At 40.3% G+C, this 21,363-nt stretch overlaps 1 protein-coding gene across 1 annotated transcript; it reads right to left on the reverse strand.

Moving 5' to 3' along the window:
- Nucleotides 1-3,454: 3,454 nt before the first annotated feature.
- On the reverse strand, nt 3,455-18,260 carry LOC124149240 (A disintegrin and metalloproteinase with thrombospondin motifs 9-like). The gene is made up of 8 exons (XM_046520697.2): nt 18,203-18,260; nt 10,832-11,028; nt 9,625-9,791; nt 8,499-8,583; nt 6,768-7,051; nt 5,770-5,946; nt 5,146-5,290; nt 3,455-4,139 (listed from the first exon to the last, which is right to left on the reverse strand). Exons 2-8 carry the CDS (start codon nt 10,983-10,985, stop codon nt 4,093-4,095), a joined length of 1,059 nt encoding a protein of 352 aa, XP_046376653.2. The 5' UTR covers nt 10,986-11,028; nt 18,203-18,260; the 3' UTR covers nt 3,455-4,092.
- Between the last annotated feature and the right edge of the window lie 3,103 nt (nt 18,261-21,363).

Here is a 21,363-nt window from a genome sequence, read left to right on the forward strand (position 1 = left end):
CGCGAAAAGTGTCTCAGCATGTCCTGCTCTACCGGTAGAACCCGTCACTCACACACTTTGTATAAACACGTTTAATTAGTGTTTGTTAGTTGCCTAACACCGCATGGCTGCTTGGAAATATTGGAGTCTTGGCCATGCCTCTGTTTGGCAAATAAGAGTATCGTGGAAGTATCATTGTGAATAGTTGTTCGCTGAGCAAGTTTTAACTAACTACATATGATATGATGCTATAGGTGCGGCAATTATTACTAATAATGAAATTATCAATAACTGACATACAAGTCGATCATGTTCGCAGGCATTCGTTAACATTAATCATGTCCAATTTGCTTCCTCCAAAACCTGTGTTGGACGGATATGTTTGTAAGAGTGTGTCTTATCATTTAATATATTTTATAGATTTCCGATTATTTTTCTGGAGTTTAATTTTTGCTTTTTCTCAAGTGTCTTTCGTTAATTTAATTTGTCGTTTTTTGAAAAGGATCACGGTGATAGCAATGATTATTCAAGAAGTAATTGGCACTTTCACTCTGTTTGTACCAGTGATGAGACGGGGCATGACTACTTATGTGTTATGTTTTCTGTTTAAACGAACAAGATGGTACTCTACATCAACGATTTATGGATCTGGGTGTGACACTTAATTTGAAGAATCAATAATTACTATTAACATTGTTTGTACAGCTGAATTACTGTTATATTTATCTCACCCTATGACGTTCTGGCTACATTCCATGAAGCGTTTCAGTTTGTATATGGTCTGGGCCAAGTTCCACTCACCGATTAACCCAGTAAAAACGGAGAATCCTGTAACATCAACCTCTTATTGTGATGTAAAAGAAACAATAATTGACCCATATTTGAGTCATGAACAGGTCATAATTTTACGTCATAACTAAGTTATGGCTAAGGAGCGAGTGTGTGTGTTAGGAGGTACGCCCCTTGTAGCAATAATACAGCCGTATCACGGTGGGTATGACGAATAACAGGGAATCGAATCCGGGTTTTATGCATGACGAACGAACGCTTGGACCAGTAGGCTACTTCATCTGGCCTTTATTTTGGAGATGGACTAATAGATTATATAGCTTTGACTGCTGCGTCATCATTGTGGATACCTAGAAGACATTAATCGTTGCTTATGCTATCAACCACTTGGTTCGTGATCTACTCGAAACGATGCTAAATGTGACGAAAAGCAACTCACACATCGTTATTAACGTCTCACCAGTACGAATCGGAACTAACATAATGTGAATAGCAAACATTGGGAGATTGTCAGGTGAGGTGAAATTGGGTTTAACGTCGCGTCTCCTTATATAGCGACGTGCATGTATGTGTGGCTGCTTGTACTAGTCCGGACTGATGCCGATCTTTTGTGCTAGCTCACTGAGATACCATGTCGCAGTTTAACATTAATACCCCACTCAGGCACAGTATACTGACTCCGAGCCGACAAGTCCTTGTTTTTGGGGTAACAAGACAGGGTAACAACGAGTACCATCTTTTAACATATTTAGGTATGACGCGGCCGGGGATCGAACCCCGGACCTTCCGCTCTCCGGGCGGACGCTCTACCACTAGACCACGGAGACGGTCAAACATTGGGAGATCTTTAGGACCGCCTTCGTAGTTGTCGCGATTAATCAATGTCGAGTGTCGTATTTTTCTCTGGATGAGTTCCAATGAGTTACATGACATTGTTTTTAACGCCTGTTTTAACTACTTCTCTTTTATATCACGGCGTGTCAGGAAAAGCTAAAAGGAAATCTCGAGTTGAAGCAGGTCGTAAACCAAGGATCAATGAGGATGAAGTTTTAAATGGAATCCTGGCACGTCTATGGGACGTCATCCCACAGAGCGAATTGCGAGCCATAAAACATTGGCTACACGTGCCCCTATGTATATCTGGTGACATGGTCCTTTCTTAATATATTCATTATCTGCTGCAATATATTTTTATTATTATAAAATGCATGTAAGCAAAGCAATTGAAATTGGTAGTCTGTGAGTTTTATTTGTTATAACAGTCAAGGCAACATCACGCATATTGAAGAAATACGGGATTGTACAATGCAAATGTACAATCACATTAATATGCACTATAATATCAAACAATTATTATCCTTTGGTCATCGTATAGACACTAACAAGAAAGCTAAGAGCTAAAAGCACAGACATGTAATAGCAGCGGAATGACAATAGCATTGAGTGATTGCGTGATGTGAAATCATTTACTCTTCTTTATCAGAGTTACTAAACAGGATTTAGTCAACACAGGGAGGTTTCGATTCGTCGCGATTGTCACCTTAGTGAGACAAGCGTAAACATCATTTTCCCCTAGCTGTGTAACGAGCGTGCTCTGTGTGGATTTCTGAATGTTGGCTTAACTGTTAGCATTTGAATGTTAGGTACATGGCTGGAATAGGTGTGACCGTGTGCTGATAGTTTAATAATACGTAGATGTAGATGCAGTGACTTAACCTATATACAGACGAAGGTATAACGTTTAATAAACGACTTAAATGAGCTGACTTATGTGGTTACATATGACATGTAAAACTGTATGTAGTACATTAGAATAGGGTCTTCAGCAACACTTTGCTTATCGATTAAAAGCGCGTGGTTGTCAGGTTCGCTGACTTGGTTGATGCATGTCATCGTATCCCAATAGCGTAGATCGATGCTCATGATGTCAGTCAATGGATTGACTGGTTTTACAGAACGCCATCATTTTGCTTGAATATTGCTGATTGCAGCGTTAAACAAACTAACAATCTTTAGAATATAACAAACATAAACTGTTTTCTGTAATGAGCCACAGGAACCACAACAGTACTACACATATGGGCCCATATGCAACTGAAAAGAGTCTTTACTCTCATGTCAGTTAAACACCATTGGTCATAGCAACATTACTGTGCTCTGAATCGGCAAGCAACTATTTTCTATACAAATACATTTTCATATAATGAGCATGTTTGGCAGTAGGTACAAGGGGCATGAAGGATATAAGAGACAAGACGCGAATATTTATTGATTACATTGCTGGGAAAATGTGAAGTCAAGAATACAGCATACTTGCTTCAGTTTTCCTATTTGGGGAAATGGACAATGGACTCGTTGTTCGACCACTCGATGCACGATAACAGCAGTTCTAAATTTTTAAACACTGATTATTGGGCGTAAGGCAACAAATCGACGAACACTTACATTTAAAATGTAAACTTTTGGCGGGTGCTACCGGTTGAGCAAGGAGTTCATACCTTTTTCGCGAACACCTGGTGTCATCGCGAATGACTGTGATCCATTCATATAACTGTAATCACTAATTTATCCTTTTCGCCCTGTGGAATGTTTATGCAGATATTCGATATTCGAGGTTATTCTCTGGCGTTGACGTTTTGAATTCATACCACAGACATACAAATATTACATATAAACGACACTGAAATGTATACGCCTTTCCCCCCAGTTTAATGCGACCCGTAGCAAATATACATGACATCAGTTAGAACAAATTATACAAATACATTACAACACAACTTCAACAAGCACATAAGTATAATCGAGACGTTTTAAGTTTATACAACACAAGCTCTCTTTGACTGTGTGGAAGTATGTATTTCTTTCTCGTCCTTCGTGTTTCAGGTTATAACACAGCGACCCAGTTAAGTGTAGGAGAAAAGCCGTAGGTGGCGCAAGGTGTGGCAGTTTGATGAACACAATGGACATACGTAAGGTGCTGACAAAAAACAGGATCATAATAAGGGCGAATCTGGAATTCGAACCAATGTCCCCACATCCATACACGACAAAGGAATAGAATTCTTAAAAAAACCATTTTCGCCACCTTGTCCCGTAAATTCGCAATTCAAACACATGTTTGAAACAAGGTATGGGTTATTATTTTAAATGAAAGATGTCTAGATCAGTAGCTTTTGTATTTAACTATGCTGGTTATTTCATGTCCTTGAGTCGTTCAATAGGAGTAAGATCGTATACTGAAGCTCAAGTAACTAAACAATTATGTCAAACAATTATACATGGTCACCAAGGAATCCTAAAACAAGCGATGCTTGCATCAAGCAGCTATGGGTTGGTGCACTGAACTTCGGTTGCAGATGATTCTTCAAGAACTGAAAAGGAAAACGAGAAAGTATACTTCAGTAATCAGTACAATTGCGTTCCAAGTGGCTTCATCGAGTTTCTAACTATCGGTTTTAGGTTTCAGTTGTGTGTATGGACAGCTGATTATTATATATTACATATTTGGGACTCAACCTAAAAAAGTACGAGAATCTGTACTTTACAAAGAAAGTGTTATCCCAAATATAATATTTGTTACATATTATCAGATGATACATAATTTATTGCAGAAGCAGTTTCGTATTTATACTTGACTGTTCTGAGCCTGTGCTTAGGCCAGGTTCACACTGTGCCGATTGTGGCTCCCGTTTGAGATCAGACAGCGCTACGACACGAAAAGTGAAAAAGTCGGATTACTATCCTCAATGATCTGTAATGTCCTATCAGTCTTATATGTTCTAAACAGAGTTCTACGGATCGGGAAAGGTCCAGAGAGGTCGGCCAAGCACTCCCGACAGTATGGTGCATCCCGTAACATTCGGGAAACTCAGTCGACTTTGTCGAGTCGGATTACAATCGTGACTATGTCGTGACAGATTTTGCTGTGTCGGATCAAAATCGTAACAATGCCCTGTGTTATCTGGACGGTGTCCTGTGGATCGAGACGCTGTCGTGATGAACGGGCATGAATTGTTGATTGCCGTTTCTTGTTGATTGAGTCCAGATCTTGTCATTAGTTTGTCGGTTCACTGTCCGGTCACTGTCTGATCTCTGTCGGATCGCATTCGGGAGAATCGGTAAGCTGTCGGGACAGATTCGGTCCTTTTATACCATGCGGAAGATACAAACCGGATCAGATTCGTTTTGAGAACGGGAGAATCGGGACGAATTCGGCTGGAAACGGCTGAATCGGGACGCTTCCTGAACAATATCTGATTGTTTGTGAATTTCCGCTACGAATCACAGGATCTTGATCAGACTTTTGACAAATGTTAATCGGGAATGGTCCTATCAAGGACGGCAGTAAAAATCCTGTATGTGTGACTGAGTCCTTACCTTCCATGTCGTAAGGTTGGAGAAACAGGCCGTCCTCAGCCTCACAGTAGCCCGGATACCCCCCGCAGTTCATGTAGACCCTGGTATTGTCATCGGCTCGCGTAACGTTCATCCAGTATTTGTAGCCGGTGTCGAGCCAGGTCGTCTACGGAAATAGATAAAACATTTGGATTTTTTTTATTAATCGGTCAGCCTGTACTGTACGTTACTGCACAGTGCTGAAGACACTTCAAGAAAAATCAGTGTGAACCCATTATTTTGAGGACAGTTGGCCACCGCGGAAGAATCCATTGCCGTCAAGTGTAACCTGGCCCACGAGCAAACTTTCAATACTTGCTGTTGTTATCAGCTGCACGGACGATGTTTGTTGTTTAACGCCGCACTCAGCAATATTCCTGCTATATGAAGGCGGTCTGTATATAATCGAGTCTGGACCAGACAATCCAGTGATTGACATCATGAGCATCGATCAACGCAATTGGGAAACATTAATCAGGGTGAAACGTGATTCTATAGATTTTTTTGAACTCATACGGGACACAACTCATAAGTTGTCTTCCTTTGCAACAGAAGCAATTCGGAAATGACAATGAGATATCAATATTTACATAGTTTCATAACTACCTCCGGCGTTACGGCCATGCCAGTTCCACTCAAATCGATGGTAAACATGCCGCGAGGTCCGCATGAAGCCTTGACTCCATCGTTGTGTTTGGCATAACAATCTGAAGCAACTCCATACAGCAATTTCGAATTTGTGTAGTTAGCAAATGTGTGGTCGTTTGTGGTAACTCTCAGTGACTGAAAAAGAAATCATGTCACATCCAGTTAAGTTATCACCGTGGTAATTCCAGACATAGCAATCTATGACAACCATTTATGCAGGATATGTTACACACGGCCATCAGATCCTGACACACAAAAGACACGCAACTCTGCACAGCTACTCCCGGCGCCCTTCACGGATTAACATGTTGCAGTTGGTGAATCCAACGAGTACTGCTTTGGTACTCACTTGCCAATACTGATGATCGCGACGAATCTGATATTTGTATCCTGGCACAGTCAAGGGATACAACTCTGCATAACAAACTTAGTTACTTCATCACCCGTGCCTCCATTAGCATCAAATACAGAATCGTTATACATATACCATGTCACTAAAATTGATTTGTTTGTTTGTATGCCGCACTCAGCAATATCCAAACGCAATTGGGATACAAATACATGCATCAACCAAGTCAGCGAGTCTGACCGCCCGATCCTAGTCGCCTCATACGTCAAGCATAGTCGTATTCCAACCGAGATCGTCACGGGAATACTATAATAATATGTTTAGCTCCGTTCATATGATCGAGGTTAAGGGTGAATGCGTGATCTAAAGCGCTGCTAATCGTTGTGCCGATAAGCGTTCCTTGTTGTGCCAGGATCCGCTTGTCAAGGGTTCAAATCCAAGATTCGAACCCATTTTGATTCTTGATATATTGGTACAATTCCATGTCCGTTCGTAAATATAAATGTCTATCAATTTCATTACATTGTACTTCCCTCCAATTATTAGTTATATCACTGTAACACTGTTCAAAGCAGCGTTAAACCCTGGATATAACATAATATCTTACCCGTGTGTCGATCTTGATTTTATTGAACCAGACCTCCCCACCGTTTCCATCACAGGAACCTGCCAGGCCCTCCACCTCTCCAGCACAGATAGGGTTGCGGAGGATGGGGTAGTAGCCATAGTTAGTGACAGGGAGGGTCAGGTAGTCCGAGGGTTCTGTGGACGCCATGTTGTGGCAATATATGCGGGCTTTGACCATGTTGAAGTCGCGTAGGTATATCCAGTACTCTCCATCATCACTCTTGGGTGCGCACTGCTTAACGTCGGCACAAGATGAGGGGAATTCTGTTTTAGGAACACACAACAAGTCAAGGATGAGTGAGTCTGTGATTGGCTCCATTTTGGGCAGTTTCAATTATGTCATGATGTGTTAGTTTTAAGACCAAAGTGACCCATACAGACCAAAAACAGACTCCGTGGTCTAGTGGTAAAGCGTCCGCCCGGAGAGCGGGTTTCGATCCCCGGCCTCTTCATACCAAAAGATGTAAAAAGATGGTACTTGTTGTTACCCTGTCGAGCTAAAACAAGGACTGGTCGGCTTGGAGTCAGTATACTATTTCTGAGTGGGGTATTCATCTTAAACTGTGGCATGGTATCTCAGTGGGCTAGCACTATAAATCGGCATCAGTCCAAAGTAGTACAAGCCGCCACACACACACACGCACGCACGCACGCACACACGAACCCATGGCGTGTACCAGAATAACCCAAAGTGATGCAGATCCTAGACGTTACTACTGTGGATGGGGTAGGCACATTAGCACGGGCTTGTGGTAACAAAGCAAGACTCAGCTCCCAGGCGAATCCCGGTTTCAAACAAGCTTGAAGTGACTAAGTCATTCATCCCTGCATATGAACGTGCGGCGAAAAAGCGACAGTGCCACCCGTTCCCACAGTTCACAAAGTAATTTAAATACACCTTGCTAGTGGTATCCCTGCTATTGATGCAAACGATATACCACGAACAAATCCACTCCAAAAAGTATGTGGCACTTTCTATATTTATCTCGGAGATATCAGGACCATCGAAACATATCGACATATCAGTAGTTTGAGACAATCAAAATGCCGATCTATATTAGTCCACAATTAAATAAGGATTCTGACTTTGTCGTAGAGTTATATTGTTTCAAACGGATTCGAGTTGAAGAGATTTCACCGTATTGTAGTATCTCAGTTATATCACGTTGTGTCAGTTACATGTGGGAGGAAAACCTCAAGTGATACAGGTCAAAGATGTTTACCACTTTGATGAAACCACGAGCACGGGTATCGTGCTGACAAAACTAGAAACACAATCGGGATGGACCGGGATTCGAACCCAGAATCAATGTTTCTGGAACGCCTAAGGGACGCAACTCCGCACTGCGTGTTAAGGGGGCTATGACGTCTGAGACACCCATGCCACCCCATTAGTGAAAGATGTTTCAAATCAAGTTGGCATTAATATACTTGGCCTTTCATTTCAAAATAATGCCCTCTGTGAAACGCAATGTATAAAATTCAGGGTTTGGTTGACAATTAGTAAAGGACAGGCTCCATCTATAACCAGACAATCAAGTGATCGGCATCATGAGCATCGATCCACCCAATTTGGATACGATGACAAGCATCAACCAAGTCAGCGAGCCTGACCAACCTTTCCCGTTAGTCGCCTTTTACGGCAAGCATAGGTTTCTGAAGACCTATTATACCCCGGGACTTCACGCGTCACTTTGGTTGTAAATCTTACCCACAGCGCAAGAATAATCTCCGTCCTCAGGGATACATGCTTCATGCACGTCGCAGTCATGGAATTCACACGTCCGAGCAAGTAACTGCAATTGATTAAAGTACAGGAATAACAAGGAATGTGAATATACTCTTAACCAACCGTTAAGAATGTGGGTGTATAAACATTTGCACCATAATAAAAAACACATGTAGTATGTACAATTCAATGTTCCTGATCCTAAAACTGACCAATACGTAATGAAACATTGTTCAATTGTATCAGTTCACCATTTGACAGGACGAAAAAGTGTCAACTGGAAAGAACATTATTTGGTAATGCTATCGTCTCGTTATCAAATATGGTATGATTGTCAAAACGAATCCGTTGCCCTTTGTGGCTGATTGAGTGCTCCCTGGGGCCACATACAATCAATATCAACTGCTGCCGTCCTCAGAAAAGAGATGTCAGTCTGTCACTGCTACCAGTAGTGAGTGTACCTGTGTCCCCCGTTGGAATTCACAACTCCTCTGGTACGCCTGGGAATCGGGTAATGATCCCACAACAACACTGGCATGTCTCTCTTCCCACAAACGTGGTACACCTGTTGAGCGGCAAATGACATTTTGTCGGGATTATCATGCAAACATCTTGGTTATCAACATGTAAAGCGCAGTTACCTCAATCGACAAGCTGCAGGGTTTGTTTTGAACTCGGGAAGCTGGGAAGCACATGTCACTTCCAGCCATTGTTTTAAAGTACTGCCATACTTACAATCGTATAACTACGATCGCTTTGTGGAAATGGGCCCTGCACACAGAGCTGGCCAGCATACGTGGGTCTGAAAGATTGTCCCCAGGGTGAACGTAGGGGGGCTTTAACAAACTGACTAACTACGCCCCCAAACCGACTTTCCACGCAGTGATTCGTGGGGGAGTGGGGGATGAGTGAGGTCAACAGTTGTCCCATTTGTGTCGTTTAAAACTTTGGCAAAACCCCAGCATCAATGGTGCTACAAAGAAAGAATCCAATTCGGACGATATAGGGGATGTGAATTTGGTACCTGAATGAAACTCGGTATGATTAACGGAGTTTGAATAACTATTGACTGACACGGTTGACCTCGCTTCAAACTGCGTATCCATACCTCCTGGAATTGATTTATATTTGAATGCACAACTGTGGACACTGGCAAGTAGAACGGATCACTTGTCTCCACGTCACGCATCTCACAGCTGCCGTCTTGAAGGTAGAAGTTGAACGACATGCACCTGGACCGCTTGATGCATTCGACAGCGCACAGCATCAGACCACCTGGAGTTGAAGCGTGTACAATATACTTACACCCCGTGATTGTTTAGGTCTGATTTATCTATGTTGAGGTCGAGACAACCAAATTTCCTTATTTTGTAAATTTGCAGTTGTCATGTGCATTGGAATTGAACAATAACCTTTACAATTATGGATGTAAATGTATGGTTCATAATGTAATCATTTAAAAATAGCCACGGGGATTCACATTGAAAATGCTTATTAATATTCTTGATGAGAAAGTAAGATGTGTTTTTCACATCTCTTTGAACAGTATTTCAGTTGTATAAGGCATGTCAGCCTTATTTGGAAGAAAAGCCACAAGATCAATGACGTGACCCATGAAACATGGTTATGGTGCTAACACACCAAAGATCCTTACCGACTGGAATTATGGAAATCCAACCCATTATAATTACCGACAGAGCATGCCACGACACCACTCACGCACATACTACGCGAACGTTTGTTGTTTGTTGTTTCATCGATTCAAATGTTTTATACATGAATAGATGTTTGTGATGCACTTGAAAGTAGATAGTTACAAAACAAAGGATAAGTAGATACCTTTGTTGTGCCTCGACACAATTATTATTTACACTATATTGTTGCTATGTGAGATGTTCAGAAACTGTATGATACATGTAGAACGGTGTGCTGGTTATCACATGTAAACTTCATTTTCATGTTGAATTAGAGATATTGTTCCTTTTCATTGGGCGGATAGAGAGGAGGAATTGACTTTGACTTTGAATGACAAATTTTTAGTTTTCTCATTAACGATTTAATACCTACCTAATTCGGCAACGGTTTAGGAAAAAAATAATTCTAACTTTAGGTAGATGTCATCCATAGAATTAATATGTCTTTTCCCTTTTCGTGACAACATTATCCATACATCATTAATCCATTGTCATGGCAATTAGTACGCTAGGATGATCTGTCTCTTCAGCGTTGGTCTTTATCAGGTCAGGATCCTCTGGAAATGAGAAACATTGTGGTCTTTAGTCTATGTAGACAGGTATGTTTACTATTGGATTTACCTGTCGTTAAGTTCATAAACGGAGATCCTGCCCACGTATATCCGTTCTTCAAGAAAGGGAGATTTCCAAGATCGGTGCACGTATTTGCTGCACACACGGTGCACAGGCTGACGGCCAGGAACGCCCCTTGTACACCATACATGTAGGACTTCATGTCAACGTTCTTTCAGTGTCTTGATAGATCAGTTCTCACGAAGCTGACAGCATAATGGAAAACCAAACAATTGCTGATTCATTTACCTGAAAACTAAATTTTTGGATATTAACAATACAAATGTGCACGTATTGAATACTAATATGCTAGAAAAGAGCTAATGAGTGAGTTTGGTTGTACGCTTTGGACAGTATTTCAGTTATTTTACAATGCGTCAACAAATGGAAAACTCAAAATGACGGAGATAGTAGATGGCACCACTTGAAACCCACTAGCACCAGCATGGCACTCACAAACCAGTTATCTCAATCTTGGCTCTTATGAGAATCGAACCCACGATCAGCTGACCATGGCACGGCTAATGGACACGATTCGGCACCAGAATTCTTCCTTGAGATGATTCGTGATACGTTTATGTGTTATTGAAAAGAAGGTATCTTCTGCTATGTCATGTTGAAAACACGTGTACAATTCTTTTAGACAATACAGAACATGCATACAGATATCAGGAAACAAACATCACACTTGTAGTGTTTGTGATTTTCCTAACAGTTCTGCAATATGTGCACACAATGACATGACCACAAGATTGTGGTCACACACAACTAATAAAGATAGTTTTATGCTATACCGTATTTTGCGGTCCATTTGTCGCTGTTGCGCAATTCGGTCGTCACGTGACAAAGATCATGCGAGAGGACAAAATGGCTGCTGTCAAACTCATAGTCGAGTGACCTAGATACGTATGTACCACTATTGGTGTACCACTATTCCTGACAGAATGGGAGTCAATCGGTGTTCTTGGGATGTTTGTAAGAGCGACTCACGCCTCCATCACAAGCCGTTCGCACATTCAAACAGCGCGCATATGGAAAAAGTGCGCAATTAATTGACGCCTTGCTGCAGCATTTAAATGAAAATTGCTCGTCACTATATGGCTGATATACAACCGATTTGACGTTAAATATTTACTCACTCAATTAAATGATAAATGATCCAGTAATAGGATTTCGAACATTAAAAACACTGGGCTAAGATTACTGAAGTAGGTAGGAAGTTAGCTTTTTGTGTCAGATGAAGGCCAGCAGGAGGAGCTATGAGATATTCAGCAATAACATGGAACTGTGGCGAGTACATATTGGCTGTCACTGATCCTTCATCAGACTTATGACGGAAAGGTTGGCACTGCGTCTACTTTTAGCGAATTACTCACTGGCTCTTACCTGACTAATGGAAGAGTTTTTGATACGTATGTTTAAAACTGCATATTATCTAGCGCATGGAGTAATGACATTAACCATATTTGAACAAAATTGGCACACATAAATTCCACTTAGAAAGTCAAAAGACGATTACAGGTGCGTACTATGCTGATTTACTTCATCGCCCGAGTGATTTTATCAAAGAAAAGCGGCGAGAAATGCTGACTGCTGGAGTTCTACTTTTTCATGAAAATGCCTCTTTCACACCCTCGACTTGCAAAGGCTGCTATGCGACAATCTGAACTTCCCCACCCTCCATACTTGCCAGACCTGGCACCAAATGATTTCCACCTGTTTCCTAAACTGAAAGAACCCTTTCGTGGTAAGCGCTATGACGACAAGGATGACCTCAAAGCTGGCGTGAATTGGTATTTCGGTGTGGTTTCAGAAAACTCTTCCTGACTGGAATTGAAAAGCTTCACTATCGATATGAAAAGTGTATTGAAAAGCAGGGAGATTATATTGAAAAATAGAAGTAAAAACACTTTCACAATTGTTGGTTGTGTTTGTTAGGCTTAGAACTACCCTCGTATTATACGCATTTACTGATTATGTTGATGTGTCAGTTTTGAATAATATCTGCTGTAAGCAAGTGCAGAGATTCTTTGGAAAAAGAGTAAAGAAAAATGTTCAGGACATATGGTCGTTTAGCAACACAACAGAGGGGACCTTTATGGCAAAGTCAGAATATGAATGATCAGTGTTTTATACACATGGGGATACAAGGTCCAAGCCTTCAAGATACGATGTCATGTAAATCAATCAGGTCACACATCGAAAGAACCTAAGTTTTTATTTACAATAAGAAGTACAGATGATCTCTCCATCGTTGTACCTGTCTTTTGTAGGAATACCCATCACTGGTTGATCCACTCTGCTCATAAAGCTGCGATACACATCGGCCTACACATTCTTGTGATTATAATAGCATTGATGCTGTTAGTAAAACTGTGCATATCATACTGTGCATTCTTAGTTAAGTGCTGTGTATGCAACATATTTTGAGTTTGCATAAATATGAGATAATTACATTCTGTTCATTAACTATAACATACTGTCTTGCGGGAATTGCATCACTAAAACTTCTGCTTTTTCTCTTCAACTGGAAAGAGTCTAAGGCAGAAAGGTTAACACTGTGGAAAGGAGAGGATACTTCGGAAGGATTGTGGGAGTTTACATGCAGGTAATACCTGTAGTAGTTTGCAAGTAACCAAGTCAGTATTCCTTGTGTGAGACGTGTGTGGGGAAACATGTTGAAAATAAATTCCCACACTAGAAAGACGTTTTAACCCAATTTCCATAAATTCCATGATTGTGTGTAATTTTATTCCAAAAAAATTATAATGAAAGTTATTCATGTCTTCAGGAAATTCCAACAGAAATGCATGAAGGACGTGGTCGAGCTGTGATTATGTTTTGAACCTCTCCTGTTGGTCTTTGTACGACCCCGGCGTGGTCAGGATGTGGAACACTTAGGTGATTTTTTGGGAATTTCGCCTGGCACAGTCAGACGTTAGATAATCTGTAGATAATCGAGTCAGGACCAGCGAATCAAGCAATTGACATCATGAGCATCGATCTACGCAACTGAGATACGATGAGATGCGTCAATCAAATTAGCTAGCCTGATCACCCGATCCCGTTAACCTCTTACGACAAGCACTGTCTCCTCTTACGGTAGGCGTGGGTTGCTGATGACCTTCATGTATTTTAACCCGGACATTCACGGGTCTGGTGATACTAAGACCAGGCGTATTGCCAATGGTCGCCAGCAATGGGCATTGGCCGTCAGAAAAGTTTCAAATTTCAACAAGGTGTTTTACCATTGAAATCAAATAAACTCATAAATCATACTGTCAAACTGTTTGCTCAACTTTGCAACCTTGATAAAACACTGGTTTATTAAGAAGCGTGTTTATGGGTTTTTGCATCTGATACTAGTATTTGAACCTTTTGTTAAAACTATGTTGTCAAACTGTGACATTGTTAACAATATTTACCGAACAATGGAGAGTTGTTCTTCAACCTTTCAGCGTCTCAAAAGGCATGACAGGGAAACCCCGTTAACACAGACAGTACCGTTCGCACTGAAATTGTCCGTTAAATAAATCACCGCATAAATGAATTGTTCGATCGTTAGTAATATCCCTTTCTTTATATGTAGACGTCTACAACACTTACCATGCGGGAAGGGGTTTCCTTGTACTAACTACCACACTGTAAATATAAAATGTCAACACCATCAGTCTCGATTATCTGCCGAAATGGATTCCACTGGCCGTAAAAGGCAAAATAGCGGAGGAAAGTATATGAATGGATCACAGCAGGAATAAACACTGAGTACCCACGTTTGACACCTTGATATTGAACATATTTCAATATGTCTAAAAAACGTTACATTTACTTTCTGTAACATGTCAGGGAAACTGACTAGAAATATTTCTAAAATATATTTCAAATAAATGAAAGCGACAAAACCCTTTCCATATTCATAAGAAAGCTCTACCATACCAAAAAAAGAGTCGATTGTACGATTCCGACTTTATCATGTGCATGTGTTTAGGAATGACTATCAAACAGTGATGACATCAGGTGTTCACGAGAGCACAGCAGCTCTACATACACTTCGAAATAAATATTCTGTAAATTTATCTTGTACCTTACACCATTCTTAATTGCTCTAATTCTTTTATCTGCAAAAATGTTTAAAACAAGAACATTATCCTGAAAGTTGACTTGAATAATATCTATATTTGTTATAAAAGTCTGACATGGTGGAACTTTCAGGGACTGGGACTTTCAGATCAGTCAGTTATGTAAAGGTGACTGTAGGTTATCTAACAGTTACAAGAAACACCAGATTGTGTTGCTTTTAACAATGTGAAATTGATCCTAACAATCGAGGGGCAACAAAATGCCTGTAGCAAAAGAAGTCCTGTTTATGCACTAGTTGGCTGAAGTAAAGTGTTCTCTGCAAATAAGAAAGTGATTTTAGATGTATAATTTAAACGTCATATAAATAATCAACAGACTGTAATCGATTGTTCAAACTTTGTACACATCATTCCCATTGACCCAGGTTCCATATGGCACACATGGAACAGTGGATTTTCAAGGAAAGGTCATCTTAGTTCAATACCTTGTATGGCCACCATTAGAGTCCTAAACTGAATGGCGTCGTCGTCCCATGGAAGCAATCAGATCCCGAATTGTGGGCTGTGGAATGTTCACCACACTGACTGCAGCGCTTGTGCCAACTGTCGGAGGTTCTGTGGTTGTTGCCGACATGCCAGCAGTCGTTGATCCAGTGCATCCCATAAGTGTTCGATTGGGTTTAAATCTAGAGACCCGGAGGCCATGGCAGGAGCTGGATGTTGTTATTCCTGAAAAAGGTTGTTGTCAGTCTTGCAGTGTGAGCCCGGGCGGTGTCTTGTTGGAAACTGACGCTCGCTTGTTGCATAATGGGAAGGGCGTATGGCCGAAGAATCTCATCCGTGTAACGCTGTGCCGTTAAATTCCCCAAAACTTGCACCAAGTCTGTTCTATAAGTGTAGGAGATGGTTGCCCACATCATCACACAAACACAACCAAATCTGTCCACTTCCTGTGTTAAGTTTCGTGCATAACGTTCCCCGCCACGCCTGTAAACACAACGTCTACCATCCACACGGCGAAGCATAAAACGTGACCCGTCACTACACTAAACTTGTCTCCATCGCAGTTGTGGTCATACTCTGTGACCTTGACATCATTGAAATCGCAGCTAACGATGCAAAATGACACCTCGAAGTGGTCGTCTTGCGCGAATACCTTCAGTGTGTTAACAGTTCCTCACTGTCTGGGCTGATATCCTGTGTAATCCTGGTATTGCCGTAGTTATAGAGGTCGCCGTGGTGGTTCTTTCACGAAAGTGACGTAGCCGTATGAATCTGTCTTGTGCTCCAGTAGTGATACGTGGTCGACCGGCTCTGGGAAGGTCCCGAGTTGTCCCGTGTGTCTGACAACGGTTCCACAGTCTTGTAATGGTGCGTGGTGCTACGTGGAAAAACCTGGCTACAACTTAAGATGATTCTCCTGTTTGCAATCTGCCAATGACGTTGTTGCATTGGGCTTCCGTCATTCATGGCATGTTTATGTTGTTCACTCGCTGTAAGATTGTGATGGTATGCTAATGCAAACCCATCGGTTTTATATCCCAACAAGTGATGATGCACGTGCACGTGCACGTGCACGTGCACGTGCATGTGATTTGGCCCCAGGCTCTCACGTGGTTGTGTTTTTGCGATCATTCTTTCTGTTCACCAAATTTCAGGCGGACCTCAATTTTACCACACAAATCAATCCCAATCCATGCAGAAATGACGAATTCATTTTTGGTATTAATGTTGTATAGATATCGGCAAAATTGTCAGATATTTACGATTTTACCTCTTTTGCGTTTCTTTTTTTGCAGAGTATACAGTGATAGGGACAGCGGTAACCTGGATGCCCTGTGTAGTGTAAATGACAAGGTCACACTTTGATATTATCTCTGGCATTACCTTTCAACATATTGATCCGAACAGATCGACCACAGTGAATGTCATTTTGGTTGAAGTCATTTTTTTCTGGGAATCACTGAAAACGAAAGGCGGAGGAAGTCACGCCATTATAGGAAACCAGCTGACGTATTGGTTCAATCAAGCCAGACATGTTTATTCTGTGCTGTTTAAATAAAAAGGTCTTCTAAGTAAACACTTCCCTGTGTGTATGATTCAAACAGGGCCTAAAACAATTTTGAGTAACGTTCGCCAGACGTCGATTTTGCTGTTGTTTTAGCCGTAAACATAGCACATGCTTTATATGCGCGTCAATTGAAAAAGCATGACGTCTGACTTTCACTCTTCTGAAATAGTCACTCGGTGAGATTCTGTTTATTTTGATTTTAACGTATATTCATATATTTTGAAGATGTTCGAGATAAAAAGAGACGCTATTTTGATGGACCTTTCAGTATTTTGCTGTCAAGTTTCAAGCAGATGCAGAAGGTCCATGGAATTCTAAATTCACTACAGCCATCAATAAAATTCACCAAGGAACGGAAGACAAGGAATTACTTTTTCAGATGTGACTGTTCAAAACTGCAAGGATACCGGTCAGAAAAATCTCAAGAAATATCAAGACCAAAATTGATGAAAACGCAGACACAGAACTATTCCGTTTGTGAATACCTATAACCCTCGAAATTGTAATCTAATGCTTGCTGTGCACTCTGATATTCCAGTACTGGAGCAAAGCGAAAAGATGAAAGGTTGTTTAAGTAAGTGTCGATTTATTCATAGCACAAGGCAGCCGAAGAATCTAAAAGGATTGTTCATGTCCACCAAATCATAATTCTGATCAATCAGAAATGACTGTTACCAAGCGTGGTATACCGCATGGCGGAACACGCCTCTTAATAAATGAAAACGGTAGATGTGCATTCCAAAATGGTAATCTAGGATTAAAAGTAATATGACATGCCGCAGTAGCAACTAGAAAAAAACAAGTATGGACATTTTATATAATTTAATATGTAGTATACATGTACATAACACGTCAATCATATGATGTATGTGTAACCCCCAAAAATGTGGCTTTGCTTGAGATAAACGTTAAGTGGCCATTACGTCAAATCAAGGATTCAGACATGAATAAAAGAACGAAAAATAACTTAAGAACAGATTATCTCATTTCAAAATACCCTTTCTTACAATTAAGAATGTAAGCAACAACAAAAAAGCAAAGTTTATGTTGAAAACATTTTTGAGCCTGGATAATGGATATTCCTCTCGCAACACGAATGATATAATTTAATACAATTTACATTACTGTATATGATACGCTTAATTACAGAAATGTATCTTCGCTTGTGCTATGTTTTACTTATTTATCAAATGTTAACGCGGTATCATCGAATGACATAATTCATATTACCTTTCAGAAGCAACGGCTACAGTGATGCGTCTGCTCGTCCGTATGTTATGGTTTTGTGCTACCTGCATGTGGTATTATACAGGCATTATGATAAATCGATAAGAAACTGGCGGTCTTATTTAGTACCCGTTGACGTGTTATTCACATATACTCAACATCGAAGAACAATAACTAAATACAGTATGTTTTGTCACGAGTAACGATTATTCCCGCACATTTACTTACGCACAATGATTATTTTAACGCGTTTTGAGTTCTAAATCAACACGGGACAGATTCTTGATGGTGAATCTTTTACATTCAGAGCTTCAGAATTTTCTTTTTAAGTTCTTTGAACGTTTTAATGTTGTATAATACATTATCTATTTTCAATAAGAACGCACACGTTAGTTCATGTCATTTGTTCTAGTTTATGTCATAACAACAATTTTGAAAAATACAATAAAAATAATATTATTGAGCATTAACTAGACAAGTAAAAACATTCTGTGAATAAGAATGTTTACATCGTAAATAATATAAAGCATACCGATGTCGGTTTTAATAGCAGATGTACAATCAATACACACAAAAATCATCCCAAGAAAACCATACTGTGTAAATGTGAATATTGCTTAGATTTGGGGACGATAATGTCCACTGAATCATCGCACAGACAACCGTGTTTTATGCCTACCTCTCGCCGTGGGTCCGTGTCAGTATTGCAGATATCCCTTTCCCCAAACACACAACTGTATCTGTGCCGTTGCCGTCGTTTCTATGTGTCAAGCACGGCAACGACGTACTATAATGTCAGTATGGATTGTGTTCATGCTTCGACTGAAAACGGAACACATTAAGACGTGTGTAGTTGCCTCCAAAGATGTCGTTCAAAGATCATACATTCACACTTCAAAGTAAGTTTGCACCTTTCACATGTAGAGTTGAGTTCCCACTTTTTTTTTTTCAATCAGGAACTATTTTCCAGGTCAGTTTCTCACACTTCCATTCCATTATCAACATGCCGCCACCACATACCTGACATAGTGATTAATGCAGCATAAGACAAAGAAACCATATTATAAATAAATATAGTTGTGTCCTATGGGTGAGTAACTTCCAACACCATTTAATCAAACTACATTGTGACAGATTAATATGAAAAAAGAAATCTCTGACGGGTTACAATGAATATATGTTTTGTACACATCACAAAGAGATCTTAGCAACGAATACCCACACATTCAGATGCAATGACTTAACCAGCCAATTCCTCATAAGAAGGGTAACAGTGGCTTGCTTTGGAAATATAATTGGAAAGCGACACATGAGAGTATTCATTGCGGCTAAAACCAATAAAACCAATAAAACGTGTAATAGCGCTTAACAATGATTAAACGTTCTTTTGGAAAGGTGTCTCGCACACACACACACACGCACACGCACACGCACACACACACACACACACACACACACACACACACACACACACACAGAGTTGTAACTCCTTGAGTAAGAAACAGAAATGTGATTTGAACATAATTATAATGTTATTGTTTTATTTACATGGAGAGTGAGTGAGTGAGTATGCTTTTACGCCGCTTTAAGCAATATTCCAGCAATATCACGGCGGGGGACACCAGAAATGGGCTTCACACATTTATACGTTTTTGATTCAATCTACATAATATTAAATACTCAATCTCGTAATTTCGCAAAATTAAGCATTGCCGATGCAAGGTTACAATGTAATTCTCCCTCTCACCCACTGGTTTTAACTCTCCCACTCACTCACTGGTAAAATCACCCGTGATGATCGGGTTTGAATAGGTCTTCAGCAACCCATGCTTGCCGTAAGAGGCGACTAACGGGATTGGGTGGCAGGCCTGGTGACTTGGTTGATGATCCAGACTCGATTATTTACAGACCGCCGTCATATTGGTGGAATATGCTGAGTGCGGCGTTAAACAACAAACAAAACACTGGTAAAGTAAGTTGATAACAAGAAATGCCAATCATAAAAGAAATGTGTGCGTGCCACAAAATTTATCATGCATCACAGTGTTGTGTTACCTTACTTTCTTTGCACTGCCTCCATGTGTTAACATTTGTGTTTGAGTCGACCACCATTGTGTCCATACAACGCATGACCAGACTCTTACAATCCATTGTTGACCTAAACCCGTACGCAAAACCGTTATGAAAGTCACAGCCATTATCTTACTTTCCACACTGTCCACACGTCAAATATGGTTTTCTTTGGCATCATTTACTTCTTTGGTGTAAGAAGCATTTTAAATCTCTTTCATTATTCATTCAAAAGGTATAAGTACACATTCGATAGGTTTATGAAGAAGCCTATTCAAACGTATTTCTCAGTACAGTATTGATTGTTTTAATGTTTTTGAGGAGCTGGTTATGCTCATATTCAGAGTGTTATCGACTCAAGCTCAATGCAAAAAACACAATTGCTGAAGAGACAGTCATGTCCTTCATAATCTTATAACAGACGAGGTCAATAAATTTTGCTCATAAGTACCTTCTCTGATAAATACCGTATCTTAACTGATGCAGTTACGAAATAACATGGGAAAGTATTAATTCCCTTGAAACATGCTGTCTTAATAACTTAATTCCATTGTACTTGATGCTCTCATGAGTGAGTATTCTACTTTGGGATAGTTATTCAAGCATAAACAACTTTAACATTTTAACAAAGAATGGATCTTTCAATAATCTATCTACCCATGTGTGGAATCATGCCAAGACCTTCGGGGTGAAGAACAAACGCTTTCATTACAAGGCTACCACACAACCACCCACATAGTGACATGTATTAGGGGAATGGTACTTTCTCTATAAATTATAGGATGCGTCCCGGCAGGCATTGCAGAAATAGATAAAAATTAAAGATGACTATTCGACATAAATTAAACCAGGTAAAATTCTCCACAACAACTTTGAGTCATTATTGTGAGTCACATCGACACACGGCATTAGTGGTCCAAAGGAAGACAAGAACTGTCTCAGAAGTTCAGAGTGGTATACGTAGAATCCGTGGCAGCCATCTTTGATTTTCAGGTTTTTTTTCTCAACATTCACATCAATGGGAGTTTTAGTGTAACATCGTCTGTATCACCATAAGAACAATTCCCCTATATCTAGTCACGCAAGTCATATCC

Source organism: Haliotis rufescens, unplaced genomic scaffold (genome assembly GCF_023055435.1).
Source record: "Haliotis rufescens isolate VD_foot unplaced genomic scaffold, xgHalRufe1.0.p SCAF_4, whole genome shotgun sequence".
Lineage (NCBI taxonomy): Eukaryota > Metazoa > Mollusca > Gastropoda > Lepetellida > Haliotidae > Haliotis > Haliotis rufescens.